The sequence below is a fragment of the Micromesistius poutassou genome, assembly GCF_964030765.1.
Source record: "Micromesistius poutassou genome assembly, chromosome: 19".
Taxonomy (NCBI): Eukaryota; Metazoa; Chordata; class Actinopteri; order Gadiformes; family Gadidae; genus Micromesistius; species Micromesistius poutassou.
The window spans coordinates 5,259,748-5,284,008 of record NC_140289.1 but is presented as its reverse complement, the minus strand read 5'-3'; the positions used below and the strand labels follow the sequence as shown (position 1 = coordinate 5,284,008).

At 44.6% G+C, this 24,261-nt stretch overlaps 1 protein-coding gene across 1 annotated transcript; it reads left to right on the top strand.

The window, feature by feature from the left end:
- Positions 1-426: 426 nt before the first annotated feature.
- sptlc2b (serine palmitoyltransferase, long chain base subunit 2b) lies at positions 427-24,188 on the top strand. Its single transcript, XM_084484104.1, has 12 exons — positions 427-670; positions 6,359-6,553; positions 7,260-7,414; positions 8,604-8,752; positions 10,028-10,152; positions 12,614-12,707; positions 13,929-14,034; positions 14,755-14,974; positions 16,368-16,494; positions 19,425-19,560; positions 20,218-20,347; positions 21,422-24,188. Exons 1-12 carry the CDS (start codon positions 452-454, stop codon positions 21,536-21,538), a joined length of 1,773 nt encoding a protein of 590 aa, XP_084340230.1. The 5' UTR covers positions 427-451; the 3' UTR covers positions 21,539-24,188.
- Positions 24,189-24,261: the final 73 nt, after the last annotated feature.

The window sequence follows — 24,261 nt, the reverse complement described above, 5'->3', positions numbered from 1 at the left end:
CTAAGTAATAAACCTGAAGGTGAAGCCAAGGTAACCTGCTACTCAAACAACGTAGCCTACATAAAATAATTTGTTATGACAGAGGGCAGAACAAGTCCATTGGCCCAACACCATTCAGGTGAGGGATTTCATTGGGTGAAGAAAAAAAAAAAACCGGCAAGTCCTACGTATCGCTGCTTGACTCTCCCTATTTCCCATGATGAGGTTATATGACTTATATGGTTAGAGGTTATGGTATTATGGTATGAGGTTATATGGTTATAGGACATTTCCATAAGGTGGACCCGGGGCTTTTAGGACCATCCCCCCCATATAGAAGAGTGAGTGACGTCTGCCGCGGCGTCATTGGCCAATGTACAGCGTTAGGGGCGGGAGTTTCCGGCAATCTCGTGTTGCATAGTGCAGAGTGGGCGTCTTGTCGTCTCTTCCCCCCCCTCCCCTCGGCACATACATGACTTCACGACCACACACGAGTGAAGATACCTCAGTTTTCCAGTTGCCGGGCGCCTTCTGCTACCGCCTGAACATGACAGAAAGTTCCAGCAATAAGCTGCTGAATGGAGACGCCTGCCAACGGAGCTCAAAGGACAAGAAATCGGGTAAAAATGGCTTCGTGAAGAACCACTGCCTGTTTCAGCAGCCGCAAAAGTACCGCCGCCCGAGGGAAAAGGTGAGGCCCAGCCATCCTCTGTTGGATAATAAACCGCTAACTAGGGAGGAACAAGGTGTTTTCATCCTCATTTTGTCTATAGAGATCGACACGTTCACGTCGTTGCCTGCTTGTTTTGACGGTCTGTGGATCGGTGTTAACGGTGTGAATATCGCTATGCCCTGGGGCTCTGAGTCTTGATACATAACAACAGTTACGTTGGGTCGGGTCAGTTCAAACTTATCACAAACTACTGCAAATATCTATTTTTTTGTTGGGGTTGCTAGTACTTCTTTGAGTGTTTTTTCGTTTGTCCTTATCATTGGCTATTCGCTAACATGACTGCCCATATAATTATGGCAGGATTAATTTTAACATATGTAACGGGATATAGAGTTAAGTCATTCCACTGTACTGTCAACTCTGAAGCTGACGAGAAGCGTATTTATTTGTTTCCCAGTCCTGTCGTTTCGGTTTCTTGGCTACAAACTACCCAAACTACAGGTGCATACTTGCTCATTCAGGTTGATTGCAGTGTTGAGGTCTTTGTAACCTTACTCCTTGTTGTTAGTGTGTGTGTGTGTGTGTGTGTGTGTGTGTGTGTGTGTGTGTGTGTGTGTGTGTGTGTGTGTGTGTGGTGTGACTGCGGAGAGTGTCTCTGTTTACATTGGCACCAGTATGAAGAATACTAGTACCCCGTTGTACAATGTAACTGGAGGAGGCGTCTCTGTCGCCTGGGAGAAGGGGAGGGGGTTTGTTCCCACTTTATTCTCTGGGGAAGAATGTCTTCAGTCTGAGCTGGGTGTGGCCCCCACGGTGAACGGGAATATATGGCAACAGAGTTGGGTTTTGGGTTGGTGTATGGGGTTCACCCATTCATGCTGCCTTCCACGCTTTTTCCTATGATTGTAGGCCTAGAGCTAGCTGGAACTGTCAACTGGAAAAATGAATGTTTGTGATCATATTGTAATACCATAATTCTGCCTTGAGCAAAGATTTGCTGTCAAAACCAATACAAATTCAAAACTTAAATTGAACCTAACTTAGTATTCACAAAAATGTGATTATTACAAAACTGTGATATCTGATTTCCTCACAGGAATGTTTACCTGTGGTTTGTCAAATCAGAACCACTATTGTGCATCAAGTTGATGTTGTCAAATTCACGATTTGGCAGATTCCATTTTAGATTCCAGTTTGTCCCTGCCGAGAAGCTGGGTTTCTGTTGAACTTGACAAATTGTGGTATTGGACAATTGGTTCCAGGTGTTTATTCTTTGGTGCCAGTTGGATCCATGATCATGAGTCATTCTTCCCAACTATTGTCAGTGAGTTGGAGGCAGGGCTTGAGTTGTAAAGCTGTCATTTCACCAAATACATGTCTAGGGCGTTGGTGGTGAATCCTATTATATACAGGGAGAGATGCTGTGCTTTCCATAATATAATACATCCCCCTCAGTGGATATTGTCATTGTTGAAATGTATTTTCAAAACACACTAAATATCCTGGTGATGTTTTTCATAATGCGATTTTCTTGATCAGTGATCTTCAAAAGAAAACTCCTACAAAACCAGCTGATTACAATGTGCCTGAAAATATACACAAAGGCATAATTATGGCTGTTATATATATATTATGTATGGAAACTGAAATCCGAAACTTGCTTATTTTATGTACAGCCACATTCCAGTTCTTGTTAGGGGTCCTACGGAATCCGTAGGAAACCTATTGTATTCGTTAGTATTATTATTATTTTTATCCTGACTTTTTGGCTCCAAAAGTTATAAAAATTGGCAGGCTTGTAGAACTCTTAAAGTTAGTAAAGTAATCAAAAGATGGGCCAGAATAACACATAGGTGGCGCTATAACAAGGCCTTGAAGTTCAGGACTTCAACAGGCTGCCATTACCACTAGGAAGGTGCAATTTGTATGAAACTTGGTATACATGCACCATTTCTCATGATGAACAACTTTCACATTGCAACCCATATTGTCAGACCATTGGGATATAGTGCAGTGACCACAACTTGACCAAACACCCACACATTAACTCCTTTGGTGCTGAAAGTGGGAAAAGCTCCAAACTTGGCACACATGTACCAGGTCACTGTGGGACTATAGGGTGATCAAATAATAGCAATAAGGCAAAAGACGGCAGAGATATGTATTTTAAAGTGAAATACATGCATATGTATACAGCTCAACAACACGTTTAAACAGCTCCAACATTACATCCAAAACACCTAGGCCCAGCTGTTGAATGTGGCTATTAAGAGGAGATTCCATAGTATACCCATGCCAAATTTGAAAAAAAAAAGAAAAAAAAAAAAGACTATATCTGAATAAACAACCAAAAAACATTAGTTTGAAGTTCTCCCTTCTGAACCATGGCCTCACTACAATGCAGGATGGGCCTTAAAGGGGTACACACGTTATTTCGCAAACATCCGTTTGACAGTTGATTTTGACACAGTAGGCTTTAGTAACATGGTTGGTGATTGTTTTGATATGTTAACTGCCGGAAAACCAGTTTTTAAGGCATACCAATGCATATTACCATACCAACCAAGCTCACCATACCTCCACATAGGAAAGACTTAAATTTCTCAAAATATACTCCAATCTGCCCTTGGCAGTCTACGGTCATACTGTCATACTGTCATATTGTCGTTCATACAGTCATACGGTCATACTGTCGGTTATACAGTCATACTGTTGGTCATACAGTCATACTGTCGGTCATACAGTCATACTGTTGGTCATACTGTCATACTGTGGGTCATACCTTCTCACTGTCTCTCCCCTCACATCATATTTAATGTGGTATTTGGATTTCAGAAGAACTAGGGGGCAGAAGGTGCCTTGGCCAGGGAAGTTCCCCTTGTTATTGGTATGGCCCAATCAGTCCACCTGGGACTGATTGGCTTATTTAAGGGGAGTCTCATTTTGTGGCTGGGGGGAAGGTGCTGGCTTGACAAGAGGCCAGTACTAGAGCACATGGTATATGTGGCGGCTAGGCTGATGGCTAGGCTGATGGCTAGGCTGGTGGCTGTCATACCGTAGGACCCCGTTATTGTTGCTGGCAACTATATTTCAAATTGTAATAATGTGTGTGTGTGTGTGTGTGTGTGTGTGTGTGTGTGTGAGATACAGGTTGAGGCACACTGAACACTAGATGCTGGGCAACTTGTTTTATGGGAGGAACCGTTTGTATACTTTGTATCTCCTCAGCACATCACCTTCAAGTTACCTCCATCACGGATGTATGGCTTGTAAATCACTCAAGGCAGAACGAAGGCTTCCTGTGATGGACTTACAGCTTGCGATTGTATATGTAAAAGGACGCGCTGGGCTCAAAACACAGCTTTTACGACTGCACAATAATAGTCTGTTCCCATCGCAGTCACGTTTGTTGTTCTTTTCTTACCTCCAATAAAAAGGCCTGGCTCCTCAGATATGGCAGGCCCGTATCTAAAGCAGCTTTCAGGATTCTTCCGGTATATCCCTCTGGTTCGTGGAGATATCTCTCCTTGCACACTACCGTGCTTTAGCTTAACAGGCCGTTATGGAATCATTTTGGACTGTTTGATTGAATTCCTTGAAACAACTTCAGTTACAGGGAGAGGTCTCTAGATCATAGGTAAATATTTGGATCATTACTTACAGTACATTGGAATTTTCCGTTAAAAGACAGTGTTTCTCCATGCAGCTTAAATGCCTGATTTGAAATGAAGTACACTGGAAAAATGGTGGATGGTTACCCCAGTTGGGCTGAATGTTAATCTCTGGCACACATTGCTTTTTGTTCCTGCTTCCTAGTCCAAGAGCCCTTTATCAGAGTTGTCCCCAACAGAGATGTCCTGTACATTGAGTGTACTGTATACCAGCCAATAGTTCCTCTTTATGACATGTATTACTCAACTTACACACACACCATATAACTCTTTAACATACATGTCACGTAACATTTGTTTGCTTCCTCACTATTTGAACATCTGTATTGAATCTGTTACACTCCACACCACACCACAGACACGACAATGTCTGTGGTGTCCCCTCTCCCAGTCTGGCCTGCTCGCATGCTGCAACATGCGAGCAGGCCAGACTGTAAGGTCTTGGGAACAGTTGCAGCACACTTCCATTTACTCAACACAACTTGAGTGCCAGCACTGTCCTCCTATAGCCGGGTTTTTCTAAAGCCTCGCGATGTAACCGTTTCTTTCTGTATTTTCCAGCGAGTGTTTGTACTTGGGAGTGGAAGTGCCTTTGTGCTCAGTGCAGGCAAGGTTTTTTTTTTTTTTTAACTAGTGTTGGTACACAAAACACTAGGCAGGCCCGTTCTGTTTGTTTGCTCCTGGTGTTGGTCTTGAACGCACTCGTATGGAAAGGGAGTAACCTGCCCGACCAGCATTAAACACACACGCACGCACACACACAGACGAGGAGAGAGAGCAGTTTTCTCCTCTTTGCCTTCCCTGAGATATTTCCCAGAAAGCATGGGACTGGTCACATGCTATGGGGTTGCTGAGCCGTGAGGCAGCGTAGCTGTGCAACAACAGACCTCATTTGATTAGTGTAGATTCAGGAGGAGAGCTCACAGTCTTGCTGTGGTTTGTTTGGTTGCTAAGCCCCGGATATGTTTTTAAGTTGGAGAGCAGGTGTGATGGGCCTACATGTAGAGTCAGAATCGCACCCCTCTCCTGTCTATGAAAAATGCGCTCATGGGAACCTATAACAGTAATGCTACTATTGGTTCGTAAACGTAATGATTTACTGCTAACCCTGACCTCATGATGGCTGTTTCACCACCAAGCGAGGCGGCATGGCTCTGGTCTCTAATTACAAAAATAAGTATATTGTGTATTGTACCGTGTAACCATCTTCTAAAACAATAAAAGCAGCTATTCATCCAAGGCCCTATATACTAGCAGCTTGTAGTATGTTGTGGCTCTGTGTGCAGCTCTTTCCCTCGTTGCCTTCATTCCTAATTAGAAACAATAAGATACAGGCGCCCACACCTCCTTCTTCGTCTGGCCATACCTTCTGTCCTTTGTCACATATAAAACGGGGTCAGAAGCACTGTGGTGGGTTTAATAAGTTAACAGATCACAAGGACTGATAAGCCATGAGGCCCTATGGGGGAAACCAGTGGCTGCTGTGAGGATGGCCCAAGGCACACAGACCCTATTGTTGTCTTAAGAGACCTCTGCCTTGCGTTGACGGGGTTTTTCTGATCTTCAGTGCTTTGTTTTCGTTTGAGTAATCCGAGACACCTAGGAGGGTTAATGAATGACCTCTCCGCAGGCAGCCATTGATTTTATATATGTATAATTAGTGTTGGAAGCCCATTACTTATTTCTGCCCTGGGGTATTTCAGGTGAAATATCTTGTTATATTGTATAGAAATTGTGCTCTCAATGGTCCCGCTCTCAACACGCTCATTAAATATAAAAGCATACTGAATCATTAGAATGGAAACTAAATCATCAGAATGGTATTAGTTGTATCGCACAACACGCAACAGTTTACAAAGTGCTTCAACATGCACCATAAAAACCATTACTCGAAAAAATGTGGATTAAAAGCACTAGATCAAAAGAGGCAGGGCAGCTTCAACATGAGTACGGGGCGGAGGGGGCTGACAAAAAGTATGATTTTTGAAGAAGTTTAATTGGAGGTTTTTCCTCTCTTTTCCCTGTTGTCCCCCAGAATCACAATGTGGTGCGGAACCCCAGCTTGTACAACAAGCCTTTCGTGGAATCGTTCGAGGAGACCCCCCTGCTGGTGGCCGTGCTCACATACATGGGCTACGGCATCCTCACCATCTTCGGATACCTGCGTGACTTCATGCGCCACTGGAACATCGAGAAGTGCAGCGTGGCGCGCGAGAGAGATGAGCAGAAGGTACGGTCGTTGCCCGTGGTCAGGGTGTTGTTGTGTTGTAGGCTTCCAGTAGAATAGTGGTACTAGGTTCGATACCCCATATCTCGCAGTGCAACCAGTAGGCACACTTCAGCAGTGTCGTGGCTCCTAGATGCTTTTTAATGACAACAATTCACACTATACTTTGGATAAAAGTGTCTGCTGTATGACGGAGTGTTTTATCCATGCATTAAAATAGATGCATTGTAATTTGTGTCCATTGCGTATTAGTATTTGTAGGTTATGCAAATTTGCAATGTCCGTCCCTTGATCCTTTTGAAATTCTAAATCCTTCTAAATTCAATCTTCAAAACCTCAATGGTAATGGATGCACTAAAACTGTCAGATGAAGAGACATGCGAGAGACCTCAAACTAACCGCAGATTAGACAATCTGATCATGCAGACAACATCAGGGCGAATGCCGTGAGAAAATCATCCCTCAAGAGTCATGTTCCACGGCAACCCTTAATGTTTGGAGATATCTTACCCTCCCCTTATGGGAGATCAGGACACTGCTGGGGAACCTTGTTTGTCCTCGGAGATAAACTGTATCTTTGTATCAGTCTAACCCAGTGTTTCCGATGTATTGTTATAATACATGCATCTCCTATTGTTATTGTTATCGTGCATTCTCTTGCTTATCTCCCGCCGCTTTTCTCTTCCCTCCGGTCCGCGTCGTGTCGTAGGACTTCGTCCCCCTGTACCAGGACTTTGAGAACTTCTACACGAGGAACCTGTACACGCGGATCCGGGACAACTGGAACCGGCCCCTCTGCGGTGTCCCCGGGTCCAAGATGGACATTGTGGAGCAGGTCTCCCACGACTACAACAGGACCTTCCAGTGAGTGTCTCGGTCCCGGCGCGCGCCTGGCGCTGCCTTGTGCAAAGAGCACGGCCTGGTTGCATGTAGGCCAAGAGTGTGTACATATTTGCATATTTCGCAGAGTGTGTGTGTGTGTGTATTTGGCTTGGGTATGATATGCTTGTTGCATGCGCTTTACAGGTGTGTGTGTGTGTGTGTGTGTGTGTGTGTGTGTGTGTGTGTGTGTGTGTGTGTGTGTGTGTGTGTGTGTGTGTGTGTGTGTGTGTGTGTGTGTGTGTGTGTGTACCGGTATCTAGGCTTACATGTGACTGCATGTGCCTCTATATACATGTGTACATAAAAGTACGTTGGTGTGTTATTGATGTGTGCACACTTGTACTTTGGTTAGATCCACCTTGTGTGTCAACACACTTGACAAGCTTTCCCTGTGTTGTTACATGTCATCTGTCGTCATGCTTCCTCTAATGGGCGTGTGGGGATGACTCTATGTGTGTGGGGCCAGTGTAGTTTGCATATCTGGCCACTATCTCCATTTTATGGTTGTGTTCAGGGCTGTTGACCCCTGGTTGTGATGAGCATAAGGAAATGTCTCGGTGAAGGCCACCTGACGACTCGTAACCACATCTCAATCTGCTCTTATGAGTGTGTGTCATGTGGTTTTTTGTCTTTGAAAGGTACCATGTGTCATTAATCAAACCGGCCGGCCAAATGTGCCTCGCCCCAACCAAATCTGTACTCTGTTAACTTCTTTATTATTTAATTGGATTTGTTTGAAAATATCTCTTTAACGAGAGTATGTGTGTGAGTCAACCTAAGGTGCGTCCGTGGGCCATTGTAATGTTTAACCAACCAGAGCCATGTATCGCTTTAAATGGCTGACCTGTTAGTGATAACATTACGTTAATGATAACAATAACAGGGCAGCAGTGTTATTAAACTATGTTTTTGAAATTCAGAATACACTATCAAAGGTCGAAACCAAGTGAAAGTACTTTTTATGATTCAGAACATATAAATTACCTTTATAACTCTATTAGTTTCATATGAGTATTAAATCAGTACTAATATGTTATTACTGATTTAATTTAGTAGGACTAAGACATGTATGCAAAACAAGTGAGAATTTATAAAAGCATACATTAAAAGATGACACTTGTTGTTGACACTTGTGTTGACGTTTTTTTTTTCCTCCCTCTTTTCCACCCAGGAACACGGGTAAGATCATGCGGAATGTGATCAACATGGGCTCCTACAACTACCTGGGCTTCGCAGAGAATGTGGGCCAGTGTGCCGACGCAGCCATCCAAGTGACGGAAAAGTACGGAGCCGGGGTCTGTGGCACCCGCTGTGAGATGGGTAAGGGAGATGGAACACACACACACACACACACACACACACACACACACACACACACACACACACACACACACACACACACACACACACACACACACACACACACACACACACACACACACACACACACACACACAGACTTACAGACAATCTCTTGCGCTTTATTTATTCTGAATAGATGTTAACAAAGATTCATGGACTTTTTCATATAGACATTGAGGTGGAGCTTTATAAACGGGATATGCATGTTTTCTATCCCCATCACAAACATCGAAAAGTGTTTATAGGACACTTTTGTGTGCCATGAAGAATCACTTCAAAGTTAGTAAAATATTTTGAAAAAGCAGCTTCTGCCTCTGATCTCCAAACGACAAGCGCTGTGAAATACGCTGAAAGTAGCTGAAAATTAGCTACTTCGAACTCGTAATGTAATCTAATTGTCTAAATGAAAATAAAGCCGAGCCGAGTCCCAGCTCCCTCTTTTGTTTTACTTTTGCAAATCCAAAACAAATGCAACATGATTTTGTTCCTTCAAAGTGCCTCCAGATTGCCATGTGTGAATCCTAATGATGCACTGAAGAAATGAACGGCTCTTCCAAAGATTTTGGTGCTGATGAACCACAACCGAGTTCCCCAGATTGTTACCAAAATAAGAATCAAGAATCCCATCTTTAATAAGTGTTGATAGCCCCTCCTATCTCGATACCAGTGAACTCATGCTTATGGCCGATGAGTAAGGCTTTTTAAAGTTATTCACTTTAGTCTGACGTGCTTCTCACGCACTAACAGGCAGGTTAATTAGCACAGAGCAAATTACAAGGGGGATGGGTTTTGATCCTACAGGGAGGAGTGATTGGATAGCGGCAAATTAATGTTTCGCCAGCTGGGTCCATTGCAGGGGAGACGAAACTTATTATTGGTTGAAAGTTAAGCCGGCCCCTTTTTCCATAAGTTGTCATCCCAAAACAAAAATGTGTATGTCTGTTGTAGAGGAAGTTACATTAATTTAGTTAGGATCTAAAAGGCCAAATAAACAGAATACTTTTTCCTTTCAGTTTTTTTGCCATTCATTATTGAACACGTAAATGATACAATGGTGGAAATGAGCAAAACGGTGATGCATTTTCATGTGGTGTCTTTGAAGAGGAAATGTGTCATTGTGTCACCAAATGCCACATACATCTCGTTCCTGGCAGTACACCGGAGCTGTAGACAGTGACTAAGTGTTGTGGCACGCTGGTAGCTGACCTATTGTCCCCGCTGTCCTCCTTCCAGGGAACCTGGATATCCACCAGGAGATGGAGGAACTGGTGGCCAGGTTCCTGGGCGTGGAGTCCGCCCTGACCTTCGGTATGGGCTTCGCCACCAATTCCATGAACATTCCTGCACTTGCTGGAAAGGTACGGAAAAGGTTCCTTCCTCTTGACTCTGTGGCATTTTTGTCCTTGTATTGCATTTCTTTCGCTATCTGAGAATATTCCGTCACGTTTGCTACTGTGTAGGTACAATACAATACAACTTTATTAATCCCACTAGGGGCAATTTGTGTTACTTTATGCTTTTTGTGTTAACTTTATGTTACATTATAAAACAACAATTGACAATTGAACGTAAATACTTTTCAGCTCTGGTTTTGTCTCTTTATTTGTTGTTCCTTTCTTTTCTTGACAATCCTGTTGAGTCAATGTCATGAAAACCATTTGCTCACCTCCTGTGGCCGTAACAGAAAAAACGGCCAAAAACATGTTTGTTTTTGAGATACACCTCCAGTCCTGCAGAGTTCAGGCTGTTCCAAAACATCACCACTTCCCACTCGCTGTTCTGAAAACACTGAGAGGTGTGTGTGTGTGTGTGTGTGTGTGTGTGTGTGTGTGTGTGTGTGTGTGTGTGTGTGTGTGTGTGTGTGTGTGTGTGTGTGTGTGTGTGTGTGTGTGTGTGTGTGTGTGTGGGAGACGTGGCTTTCCTCAGCTACTAGGCGTCTAACCATGACCCCTGCTACTTCCTCTTACTCCCCGTATCAGTGTTTAAACAGGAAGGAGAGAGTTTGAGCGAAAGGGAGAGAAATGCATATAGAGAGAGACATGGGGAGATATAATGGATGGAAACGGAGAGACACAGAGGGAGATTGGGAGATAAATTGTGGCAAGAGAGAGAGAGACCCACCGTCTTAGAGAGACACACAGACACAGAGTAATAGAGAAAGAGAGACCCCGAGTCCTAGAGAGAGGGAGACATGGAGGGACTACTCCTAACACTGAGGTAGAACCTAGGACAGGAGGAGGGTTGTTCTCCAGTCCAGGTCAGCTGATAGGGATATACATTCCTCACTGTGTCTGTCACTTCTCCCCCCGACTCCCTATCTTACTCCACAACATAATCACCGACTTACGCAACTGCCCGGGGCGTCGTTAGCACAACGGAAAAGGTGTGCGATGGTGGGAAAAATGTGCAGTGTGAAAAATCAGCAGACGGTTGTATAAGGTTTCGGTGATTGTGCCAGGGACAGTTTTTTTCTTCTTCTGCCTGTTGGTGAAACGGTTTTATCGTTGTTATTGACTTTTGGCCTTCATCTGTCATTCTGACTTGAGACTTGTCGTTGGTTTTGACAAGTTCACACTCGTTTGCAGTTGACACAAGTGTGCATGTATGTATGTATGTGCACTTGTGTGAACTTGTATTTGACTGGATCTTTCCCGTGTGAAAAAATCCTGTGTGAAAAGATATTTTTTATGATTCAATCCTGGCAAGGAGGGAACATTAGGGCTTGTGTTGTATTCATTTTATTTATGACATTTTTATTTTATAGGTGTATATTAGGGCTGCTCGATTATGGAAAAAATCATAGTCACGATTATTTTGGTCAATATTGAAATCTCGATTATTCAAACGATTATTTTTGAGTTTGAAAACATGATGCATTTATTCATAATTTCTCCCCCAAAAAAACACTTTGTAAATGAGAACTTTGAAATTTCCCCTTAAAAAATATACACAAAATGGTCAAATAGAAAATAAAGTCCAGATATGAATCCAGCTGTTCTGCAATTTCTATTAAAAAAAAAAAAAAAAAAAATATATATATATATATATAATTAAATCGTTTCAACTCGATTATATTCGTTTGGTGATTGTTTCACTCTGAAATCGAAATCGCGATCAAAATTTGATTAATCGCCAAGCCCTAGTGTATATTGTATATTGTGCATATTGCTGTGCTACTGTTGGGCGTGCTGGAGCAAAGTGGTTTGTTGTAGCTGTGAACATGAATGACTGAGACATGAATGTTGCATTTGAAACACTGATAGTCTCAGACACAAGGCAATTTGTTCAGGAATTGTAGGGAAATGTAGTAAAGAGAGCGGTTTTCACTGTTCACTGGTACAGTTTTAACTACAAATTGTTTGCGTGAAAAACAACAAAGAAAATGTTTTGTGCTCTACAGCAAAGTGTGTTTGGTCATGTTCAGCAGGTCAGCATTATATTTTATCTGTATTATATTTTCTCAGTCATCCCAGTCATTGTGTTCAGATGTTCATCTGAATGAGGAAATGGATTGTGTGCTAAACTCAAATGTCATGGTTGATGAAACTATAAATGCAGTTTCCCTCCCGCCTTGTATCAAGGCTCACAATAAAACACATTCACCATCAAGGATTAAATGTTGGGCTGGATGGTCTAGCCTCTCTTTTGTGTTTTTGCAACATTCATGCTCCAGACAATCGTATGATATATAGATTAGACTTTGAAGCAAATCTCCTTACGAAACCCCTCAGACCTGCCCTGGTCGGGCTGTCACAAATGTTTTACGCATGCACTTTGAGACCCAAAATGTGACACTCTGTGTTGCTTGTGTCGTTCCAGGGTTGTCTGATCCTCAGCGATGAGCTGAACCATGCTTCCCTGGTGCTGGGCGCGCGCCTCTCGGGCTCCACCATCCGGGTCTTCAAGCACAACAGTGAGTCAGGGGCTCTCCCTTTTTACATCCGAACCATTCATAGCAGGGGGCTTTCAATCAAATGCGACGTACAGTACAGCCCAAAGCCCACAGAGGCCGCATTCCAATTCTTAATTGTAGTCTGACCCCGAAACATTAATGGAATCATATTGTTGTAACGGAGCAAAGTATAAATGTACATAGGTCTGTATTTTTTCCGCTTGCTTCGTATAGGTTTCAAGCTTACTTTGAATACTAAAGCTTGACAAAATTCCATTGTGCCCGACAAGGCTGGTGCCCAAGCTGAAGGGAGGCTGACAATGAAAATAAAGTAAAAGTAAAGTAAAATAAACAACAACGAGTGCTATAGGAGACAAGGCCAGGCTTAATTTTTTTGCTATAGGAGACAAGGCCAGTCGCCAGTTTCATTCAAGTTTTATTCGTGAATATCAGTTGCACCGGAGATAGTCTATCTCAACTGAGTGCGTTCTAAATTCAACACGACTGGATAACACGACAGAGTAATGTGTTTCCCAGGCCCTCACGGACTCCATTGTTGACGCGTCCCTGACATGTTTGATGAGCTCTGCAAAGGCAAACAGCTCGTCTGAACATGAAGGGTGTGCCGGCTGCAAGTGGTTTCACCTGTTGTACCGATTTGAATGCTACCCAAGTTGGGGGGGGTAGTGATGGTGTGTGGTGTGTGTTTGAGGGGGGTTATCGCACAAAGAACCGCAAGGACGCATCGGCTTTCAGCGGGCCGAGCGTGACATCTCTTTATACAGACGCTTGGATGATTTCAATCCATTTATCAAAACTTTATTTATATACGGGAAAACCACGTTGAAAAGAGGCGTGTTTGTTTAGAAGTAGGCCTTGCCTTGAATGCGCTGTTTGATTGCATGATGGGCAACGACAAAATCATGATATGTTGAAAAAGTATTGAGATGATAATCATGTTGACTTTTGATTCACTAATTTACTATTCACTCCGAAAAGGAAAGCCAATAGAAAAAACATTTAAAATTACATGAGTTCAAACGCAGCACACGACAAGAACCCGAAAACGATAACAAAACAAACCTCCCAGATGTGACGACAATAATGAAATAAAATGTCAGTCACTGTCACTATCTTCATCCGGGCGTGTCGACCTTTGGTAAAGGCTTGGCTTAACTGTGTGTGTGTGTGTGTGTGTGTGTGTGTGTGTGTGTGTGTGTGTGTGTGTGTGTGTGTGTTCAGACATGGTGAGCCTTGAGAAGCTACTGAGGGATGCCATTGTTCACGGCCAGCCCAGGACCCACCGGCCCTGGAAGAAGCTCCTCATCGTTGTGGAGGGCATTTACAGGTGCAGCCACGCCCTCAACACACCCTCAAATTACATGGATGACGCTGATGATCCAATACAATGAAAAGCATATCTCCATCTGGTTAGCTCTTTGGCCCGGAAAGGGCTCCATAGTGGCACAATGTTTAATTTGAATGACGAACCATAACCTGAAGATGCATGATCAGGGTTAATGTGTTTGGTATATGGTGATCAACGAAAAACCGTAGAATGAACACACACACACACACACACACACACACACACACACACACACACACACACACACACACACACACACACACACACTTGAGCCAATACAGTGCTTCAAGCAGTCAATACACTCGACTGATCCAAGGTTAATGGACTATGAGGACATGCGCCAGAAATACACACACACACACACACCCACCCTCTATGAAACCCAGTATACAAAGACCATTTGCACTAAGCTAGCGCTCCTCTCCACGTCAACCATGGTGCGGTGGTTTTACCACCGGATGTTTTTTTTTTGATTCACCATAACAAACCCGTTACAACCATCGACCCTACAGGGACGTCACACGTTGAAGTGTCTGCCCAAATGTATTGATGGCTAGATCCGTCTACCGGTTGGTACATACCACCGGGTAGGCTGGTAAGTCGATCCATCTAGCGTACAGACTTTGAAAGATTTTAAAAGGTGGCTAACACCTTCACTTGCTGTCCCCCCCCCCCCCCCCCCCCCCCTCGCGGTGGCAGCATGGAGGGCTCCATCGTGCGACTGCCCGAGGTGATCGCACTGAAGAAGCGCTACAAGGCCTTCCTGTACCTGGACGAGGCCCACAGCATCGGGGCCCTGGGCCCCAACGGCCGGGGGGTGGTGGACTACTTCGGCCTGGACCCCAAGGACGTGGACATCATGATGGGCACGTTCACCAAGAGCTTCGGGGCCGCGGGCGGCTACATCGGTGGCAAGGCGGTGAGTCTGGCTGAGCGTCAGGCACCCATCCCCCACACTACACACCCGCTACACACGCACCTCTGCTTGTAAAAATATGATGACGCAATCCTAGACCGGTACAGGCTGGGGGGCTTGCTGACAGATAGTGGTGTGTGAACAGGGAACAGAAACTCTTTAAGTTTCACTTTAAGTGAAACGCAGGGGGGCTGCTAGTTGCGGTCCCCCTTCACCTGAATGATCTGAATGATATTGAATGAATGGTATGATACATATTTAGGAATTGACAATAAAGCTGACTTTGACTTTGACTTTGATGATCATTCAGATCATTCAGGAGTGAATTCATCAAAAGTGAATTCACTGTAGGTGAATTCAGGTCATTGAGGAGCTGAATTTGGGTCATTAAGGAGCAGGTAGGGGGGGATCTTCATGACCTTTATCTGAATTCACTAAGTAGGTCACCTCGGATTAGAGCGTCCACTAAGTGACTTTCGTCAAATGGATGACCTCTCTAAACATTCTGTCAAACTTAAAGCATGGAAAACCGAGCAGAACATTACCAGCAGCAACACAAAGTCATCCCAAAAAAACAAAACAACTGACATCATTTACACAAATAACAGGGACATTGGCGTTAAAGTTGAGGTATCGTTGATGTGTGGAGGTTTGTAAGTAGTGGTTTGTAATCCGCTTCAGAGAGCTGTGACCTTTGTATGCAATGCATGGCTGAGTGCTGCCGTCCCTAGTATAAACCTGGAGGCAGTATGTCTCACATGATCAGCAGCACTAAGTTGATCACATGCTTGTTTTTTTTTTCTTCCTTTTTCGCAATCTTATGCAATGACCTTGTGAAGGGGGGAAAAAACTTTTGCTTCACGATTTAAGAGGTTAATTTATAAGACTTAATGATGTTGACCGCTACCCAGAAACAAAATACTAATCTCTATGCCTAACCTGTTTTGGTGTACCTGACACCTCATGAAATTAAAGAACAATCCGTACACACGTTCCCAACGACACCATGACTCAAAGTGTGAATAGGTCAGCCGGAGCGGCCGTGTTCCTGATCGACAACATACCAAAAGTACTCGTAATAATCGAGTTATTCACACTATTGCACAATCAAATCATCAAGGATTGATGCACACATACACACATACACACACAACTACACGTACACAAACCTAGTGCCTAGGTGTACCTTTAGCCACGCCCCAAATGTTCTCTCTGTATTTGGAAAATCATTTTTACTGCAATCGCTAATTTTTCTAAATTAATATATAATATAATATAAACCAGGGTCTTCGTTGACCTCAGTGGCGGAGACCTCAAAGCACATGATGACCTCAAAGCACAAACACGTCATGTTTTTCCCTAACGCAAACAATGATGTCATGCCTTATCTCCCCAGGAGCTGATCCAGTACCTGCGCAGCCACTCCCACAGCGCTATCTACGCCACCTCCATGCCCCCGCCGGTCGCCCAGCAGATCATCACCTCAATGTCCACCATCATGGGAGAGGACGGGACCTTGCTGGGTAGGTGGTGTGTGTGTGTGTGTGTGTGTGTGTGTGTGTGTGTGTGTGTGTGTGTGTGTGTGTGTGTGTGTGTGTGTGTGTGTGTGTGTGTGTGTGTGTGTGTGTGTGTGTGTGTGTGTGTGTGTGTGTTATTTTCCTGCACACACTCCTCCATCATGTATTATCTGCCTCGGACTCCATGGGCGAGATGACTGCTGAAATCATATATTTAGCTCATAAGGACAGCTTTCTAGGCTCTGGCCATCTTTCATTTATTCTCCATGTCTTTGGGTTTTTGGTACCCTCTCTATGTCAAGCCTATAAGATGTATACTCCAACTTTACACCCACTCTGTGTGAAAGGGCAGGATATTCTAGTGCGGTTAGGGGGTTTGTGCTACCAGTCAAAAGAGTCTGGTTTTGAAATTAACAGGAATCCTAACCTAATTTGCTTATTCAACAAATGTATCTTAACAGCCACTGAGACTTTCCCTTTGGACGGAAGTTTCTGCTAAATGACTAACAAGTCAAATGAGCCATCTGCATTTTGTATGACATCATTGCTGGATTGACGGTACCTTGAAGCGTCCACAAGGGGGCGTCCAAGAGCTTTGTGGAGAACGCATCTCGGCTCCACGTTATGTGACCACTCATGTTGAATGCCTCAAACGTTTTTAGAGAACTCTTGTCATGGCCTTTTTGTTTCGATTTGTTTATTTTAGATTTGGGGTTTTAGCTTTCCCACCTTTGTACTTTGGCTACTTCTACGTGATAACCACTTTCTGCTTGCTCTGGTAATCTCTCATTCCCAGCCAGCTGATATGGGCTGTTATCAAAAGGCCAGAAGCCATATAGAAAATCTGTAAATAAAGGAACGGTATTTGGCATGGGTATCAGCCCAGATATGACTCTCATATCTTGTGGACGAGCCAACTTCCATCCGTCTCACACTCTAAATATGAAGATTAAATATAAACAATGGTCAACATTTAGTTATTATCAATTTCTATATATCTTGCCAAGTGCAAAGCTCTTCCAATTCCCAGCATTTCAGGATTGTTTCTGCAAATTGACAGAAAAGAAAATGAAGAATCAACGTAGTCTTAAAAACTGATGGAACACAGAAGTCTGGCTTGGGACTTCAAACAGTGTGTGTGTGTGGGTGAGAGGGACTGTGTATATCTTGCGTAGCACAGCTGTTTACAAAGGGGCACTACGCCGAAGACCTGCGATCAAACGGGCTCCCTCCCTTGATCTCTCTCTCCCTCCCTCTCTCTCCCCCTCCATAGCCTCTATAGATGCTGCTGTAGATCAGTTGTTTTTGTCTCTTTAGACTTCTAGCGATCAGATACATCTATCTGCGTCGTGATCCCTGCATTTTGCATCAATCGGCAGTGTTGCATCATCGCAGAGTTGCACTCCTCTTTTCACCTGAAACCGGTTGCAGACTACTTAAATTTCCGAAACCTGTCTCGCTGGACCCTCTTCAGACAAAACGTACAGTCTGACTCCAGCCGGACGAACCGGTTCTGAAGGTGTCAAATCAAATGACACAAGACATCGGATCCATTACACGGTCGTTTCGCGGAAGAGTGAACCAAAGCCACTTTTGTTTGTTCGTCTGTCCCTTCAGGGCTGATAATGGTTCCAAGTCGACGCTACACAAAGGGGTTTACGGCCGCATTATGTCCTTGCGGACCCTCCTTGCATCCACCGCGTTGGCCTGACGTGCGCCTCCCAAAAAATGCGAACCTTGCATCGAGGCGACGCAGCAGCAAGGTCTGTGATTGGTCCGCTCACTAAAACCCGACGCAGAACCAAAACAGGTTCACGACTGGGTTGACGCGTCCGCGTCGTCCGTGGAACCAACCATCAGCCCTTTCCTTTCCCGCGAACCGTCCCGCTCCCCTCCATCGTTGCCCATTCTCTCCTCTACCGCGGCCTGTTCTCCCCTCTACCGCGGCCTGTTCTCCCCAAGACGTCTCTCTGACCTTGGGCTACGTGCGCCCGGACCCTCTGCAGGCCCTCCCCTCTTGGAAGATGAGCAGTGACGGGTGGCGTGACTTCTGATTGGTTGCAGCCGTGCTGGTCTTTTGAGGGCTCTCGCCTTTTGAAGTCACAGACACCGACACATTCCGACGAATACTAGTCCAAAAGAGATGGGGCGGGGGGTGGAGGAAAGATGAAGCTCCCTGCTTGCATGTTGTTGTTTTTCGAAGTTTCAGTTGGTGTGTTAAAGCAACAAGATGGTCGCCTTCTACTGTTGGAAGCTTTTATTCGTGGATGAGTTACAGGTGTGGACGTCATAACAAGCTAAGCATTCTTCAGTGGAAAGTGGATAACAGATGCAACATGCTAATATGCTACAACAGTACAAAGGGAAACCACTATGTCCCCCCACCCCCACCCCCTCCATGTAATCACTCAGATCAGAGAGGAGCCCCCGGGGGAAATAAATCACGATAAATATCATGTCCAACGTTGTTGCGTCTCCCAACACTTTGAAGCCCAAGGATTGGGCCAGTCATCAGTGTGCCGTACCAGACGCTTGTTTGCTTGGATAAGATGGTATCTACCAGAGCCTTTTCCCAGTTTAGCAATGGGCAAGGTGTAACCACAAATCACAGGAAGTGATGTGTGTGTGTGTGTGTGTGTGTGTTTTGATGGCCCTGAGTCTGACGACTAAACCAAATAAACACACACTTTTGAGTAAAGATATTCCCTTTTATTTGTTTTATCGAATTACGGCTCTCTCTCCACTTTGTGGCGCAGAATGTGTATAATTCACCTCAACATTTTGGATTAATTCTAGCCCCCTTTTATCATATCATATCATTATTATTAATCGCTTATGTATCATTTCAGTTTCAGCGTTGTACGGGCTAACAGACTTACAAACCAACAACTGCAGTCCATCGTGACTCACCTGTCCGTCTCTGTCTCCCCCCTCAGGCGCTGACCGGCTGAGGCAGCTGTCGGAGAACACCACTTACTTCCGCAGGAAACTGCGAGAGATGGGCTTCATCATCTACGGCAACGACGACTCCCCTGTGGTTCCCATGATGCTGTACATGCCCGCAAAGATAGGGTAAGACTGCTTCCTCTAACCCCCTAACCCTTTACCAGCTCACAAAGATGGGGAAAGACCACCACCCTATGCCCCTAACCGTAATCCCATACCCAAACCCTAACCCCCTAAACATGACTATCATCCCTAACCCTAGGAAGACACCACTTCCTCTAACCTTAACACTCAACACACCTTACCATAACCACCGAAACATAGCGCTTAACCCCTCCTAACCCTTGTTGCCTAAGCAAAACCCCTAACCCCTCACCCCTCATAAACACCAAGTCTGCCAGGATAGGGTTAGACCGCTTCTCTGTGTAAGGTCAGTCAATTCAATTAGTATAGCCGTTAATCCCACCTGCAGTCTCAAAGGGCTTTACGGGCCGGAAAAACACCCTTCATTAACAATGAAGAAACCTTGAGAAGGAACCGAGAGCGGGGTTCATGTTAGGGATGCTGAGGAGTGCAATGGGAGCCGTCATGGACACGCATAATAATAATAATAATAATAATAATAATAATAATAATAATAATAATAATAATAATAATAGCATTACAGGAAAACTGTCAAATTAAACTTTGTCATACGAGTATGGACCAACCTGTCCAGTGTCCAGACCTGCCGGGTCTCACCGTGGTGGTGAACGATGTCTTTGTTGTTGTTGTTGTTTACAGGGCGTTCGGCAGGGAGATGCTGAAGCGCAACATCGGCACGGTGGTGGTGGGCTTCCCCGCCACGCCCATCATCGAGTCGCGGGCGCGCTTCTGCGTGTCGGCCGCCCACACCCGAGAGACACTGGACGTGGTACGTGGGGGTTAGGGGGACCGTGTGTGTGTGTGTGTGTGTGTGTGTGTGTGTGTGTGTGTGTGTGTGTGTGTGTGCGCGCAAAAAAAAAAGAGAACTGGAAACGTTTATCGTGAGACTGGTGAATCAAAAGGACTCGCCATTGCCTGGCACGCGTTTAAGGGAAAGCCGCGAGATCACACGGACGCTGTTGACGGAGGGAGCTGATTGTAATTGGGGGTGACTCTGATGGAAGGAGGTGTTTAGACCCTGGAGGGGGCCATGTGTTTAGGCCGGCGGCCGCCTCCGCCGCGCCCAGAAATCTGGGGGTTCACCATCAGTCAAGTTTGTCAGATCTCCTTAGCTCGGTGTGTGTGTGTGTGTTTTTGTGTGTGTGTGTGTTGTAACGCCAACACATGCACATTCCCATCTGTGTCGGTTTGTGGCTGTCAGCGCTGGCCACTAAACGCAGCTGATGTTACGATTCATCATGAACCACCTCCCCCCCCTTACACCCAAGTTGGAAGGCAAGGCGCACCCGGCGTTCATCACCATTTATCAGGCTGACAAAGGGCTCGTGCGTCTCTTCAAAGGCCCTCCATCCATCGCGCCACGGGGCCTGTGTCAACACCGCTTTTAATACTTCATTCAAAAGGGAATCGGGCGTGTGTGTGTGTGTGTGTGTGCGTGCGTGCGTGCGTGCGTGCGTGCGTGCGTGCGTGTCTAAAGGAGAGGGGGGTCAACAGAGGAGGTTAAATTGGTTCCAGGTGCTCTGCTGTGTTCTAGGAGTGCAGGATCTTTCATGTTTTAAGGGCTGATGAGTCGTGAGTTAATTTGTCCAGGGGTGGACATGCAAGCGTGGTTCTGGGTATTTTACCATCCTCTTCCTTCACTTTGATTGGACAGTGATCAAATACTGGCTGTCCAATGGGATGTAATGTCATAATCTCTTCCCCTCTCTCCTTCTCTCTCTGTACATCTCTCTCCTTCTCTCCCTTCCTGTGAAAACTAAAGTTAACATAATATATGTTTGGTTTTCCTCCAACATAAAAGGTGACGGCTGACCCAGTTGTTGTTGTGTTGTCTTCCCTTCAGGCTCTGAAGGCCATCAGCGAGGTGGGCGACCTGCTCCAGCTCAAGTACTCACGGCACCAGCCCATCGTGACCCCCGGCCTGGGCTGGATGTCGGAGGAGAGCTACCTGCAGGACTGAGCCCGCCCTCCAGTGTCCACGCCTACCATCTCCTTCAGCTTCATTCCCAGGCGACCCTTCTTCCCCTTTAAAAACACACTGGCAACCACGACCCCACACCCAGCACCCTGGTCCTGCCCCCCCCCCAGCCCTTGCTACTTGTACGAGGTGGTAGTATCTTTTCAACAGTCCTCTTCATTGAACTTCTGGCTATGTGGCCCTGCTCAAACCTGGCGGGGGTGTCACCTGTGCTGCAGTGGTGCACTCTGGGATATCTGTTTTTTGGGGGGGGGTTAACTTTCAGTCCTTCGTAACCCTAAAGCATTGTTACACAATGCATTTCACAGATGCTCGCTAAAGTCTTAACTTATTGTGACTGCATTCACCTCACCCTTACCTAAATCGAAATATATATATATATATGTATAAATATATATATATTTAAATATCTTTAGATTTTTCTTCACACAGAATTATTAACTTGTGCAATAGCAGCAATCCAACCACACGGGTTACTTGTTTCCCCTTCTTCCTGTGACTCCAACAGCATTTGAGGAGGCAAAAGAGAGTAAACCGCTACCTGTCTTGCGTAACAACTGGTTGACTAAAGAGAATACATATATACTAATCAGAAATAGGATTTTTAAAAGAGGTTGCGATGCAAACGCAAGTAAAGGAAAGAGAAAAGAATATATTTGTAAATATTATTTATCCTGGTCTGTGGAGATTGGGACTACAGCATGGTGGGGCCCATCCAATGCTTCTATGCAGGAAGCCAAACGTGCAAACACGTCCTTCGTCTCTTTATTTATGTTGGTATTTTTGCTTTTTTCTCTTTAAACACTTTTACTTGAATACGCAAAAAAAAAAATAATCCCCTAACCAAAGGATATAATTGTATAGATAGATTTTGTATTTTTTCTTTTTAAAATGTCAAATCAAACCATTCTGAAAGGAGGCTAAAAGTTTTAAAGGAAGAGGCTGGCAGAAGAGCATTCTCTTTTCATTTTTAAACTCGATTGTCGTTTCATGAAGCACCACTGTATTTACTGTGGACACCTGCACTCGAACACTTGAGCTTTCTTTAACATTTCTATATGCGAATGATGCCACACACACACACACACACACACACACACACACACACACACACTCACACTCACACTCACACGCGAGCGCACACACGCACACACAGAAACACGCCTTTTGCCGAAGCATCATTCTCTTCACTCACTCAAGTGCTTTTCGGGGGACACGCTTCCAAAGCCACGCCCCCCACCCCACCCCCCCACTCCCCCTTGCGATAACCACGCACTGCTGAACCTCCATCTGTATGTATGACGACGAGGCGTCGCCGCTTCTCCGAAGTGCAGACGTGCTATTTATTTATTTTGGCCCTGTGTTGTATTCTTGATTTGGTTTATTTCTTTCCCAGCTGCCTTTGTTTCTCAAAATGTAGTCTTATTTGTTTGGTTGTTATCAGAACAGCAGCTTGAGATGTGCCCCCCTGTGTTAATGCCCGTCTTTTGTCTTTTGTACCCGACTACTCACAACGTTTGACTTCAGTGCGAGAACTACTGACAAGCATGGCAGATGCACATATGATGTAGGCGCTGAAGGTGGCTTTTGGCGTTGTTTGGACGTGTTTTTTGGAAAACCTTTTATTTTTTTATTTTTTGTTTATCGTCTGTGATCCGAATGGATGACATTCGAGATCCACCTGGTTCGAGGGTTTTGAATGTCGTTGTTATTCGTTGATCTACTACTTCCGACTTTCTGTCCTTGCTAGCTAAAGTCGCAGGTTGCCGCTACGATGTGGCACACGTATGATGGTAGAACACTTACAGCTTTCCATGTTCCCTCATGTTGTTCACAGCTTCACGTTGTTGTTGTTGTTGTTGTTGTTGTTGTTTTTGTTGTTGTTCTGCAAATTTCACCTCATTGTCAGTAAGTGAAGCGGTTGTGGGGGTCTATCTGGTCATTCCTTTATACATGTTGATTAATCTTAACATAAAATATCAAGCTACCTTCTTTTTTTTTTATGATTCTGGCATTTTAGCACCATGGGACTATTTGGTCACTTTTTAAAACTGTAAATTTGATTTTCCATTGTGTTGCCTTTCTGCATTCATTCCAAAATGATGGTTTGACATTTGTTTGTTTGTCTTTGTCCCGAACGGCTTGAATAACAGTTGAGCGATGATTTAATAATAAAAAAATATATAGAACAAACACAACGTATTCTAGAATATTCTGTTCTCTGTCCTTGGATTTGCTTTGAAATCGCAACTTTCAGTTTCCATGCCGAATACCAGCTCTTCCTGGTTGTCTTCCTGTGAAGGCACAATGTGATTGCAACATAACGCAACATGAACATTTTGCCCGGTGGTAGGCCAGGGTCTTCTGGCTTAAAACGGAACGTCAAAGACTGACCAATAGGAGGCTGCCGGTGTGGAACTCTTTGATGTTCTTTGCTGTTGCTCAACCCACCAACAAATAAACCTGGGAACTGACCTTCATTACCCATTGGAAGCTCTGTATCAGTAACTCTTGCCCTTGAGAAGTTTGTTGTGTTTGGAGTTTAAGATAAAGCACTGAAAGGCTGTTTTGAAGCAATGATGTTTGTTGAACATGGTTTTGGAAACGGTGCTGCAAACATTAAATCACTTTATTTGTATTAATGTATCTGGTCTCTACTTTTTTTGTATGATTGTAGACTAAGTGTTCACACACACACACACACA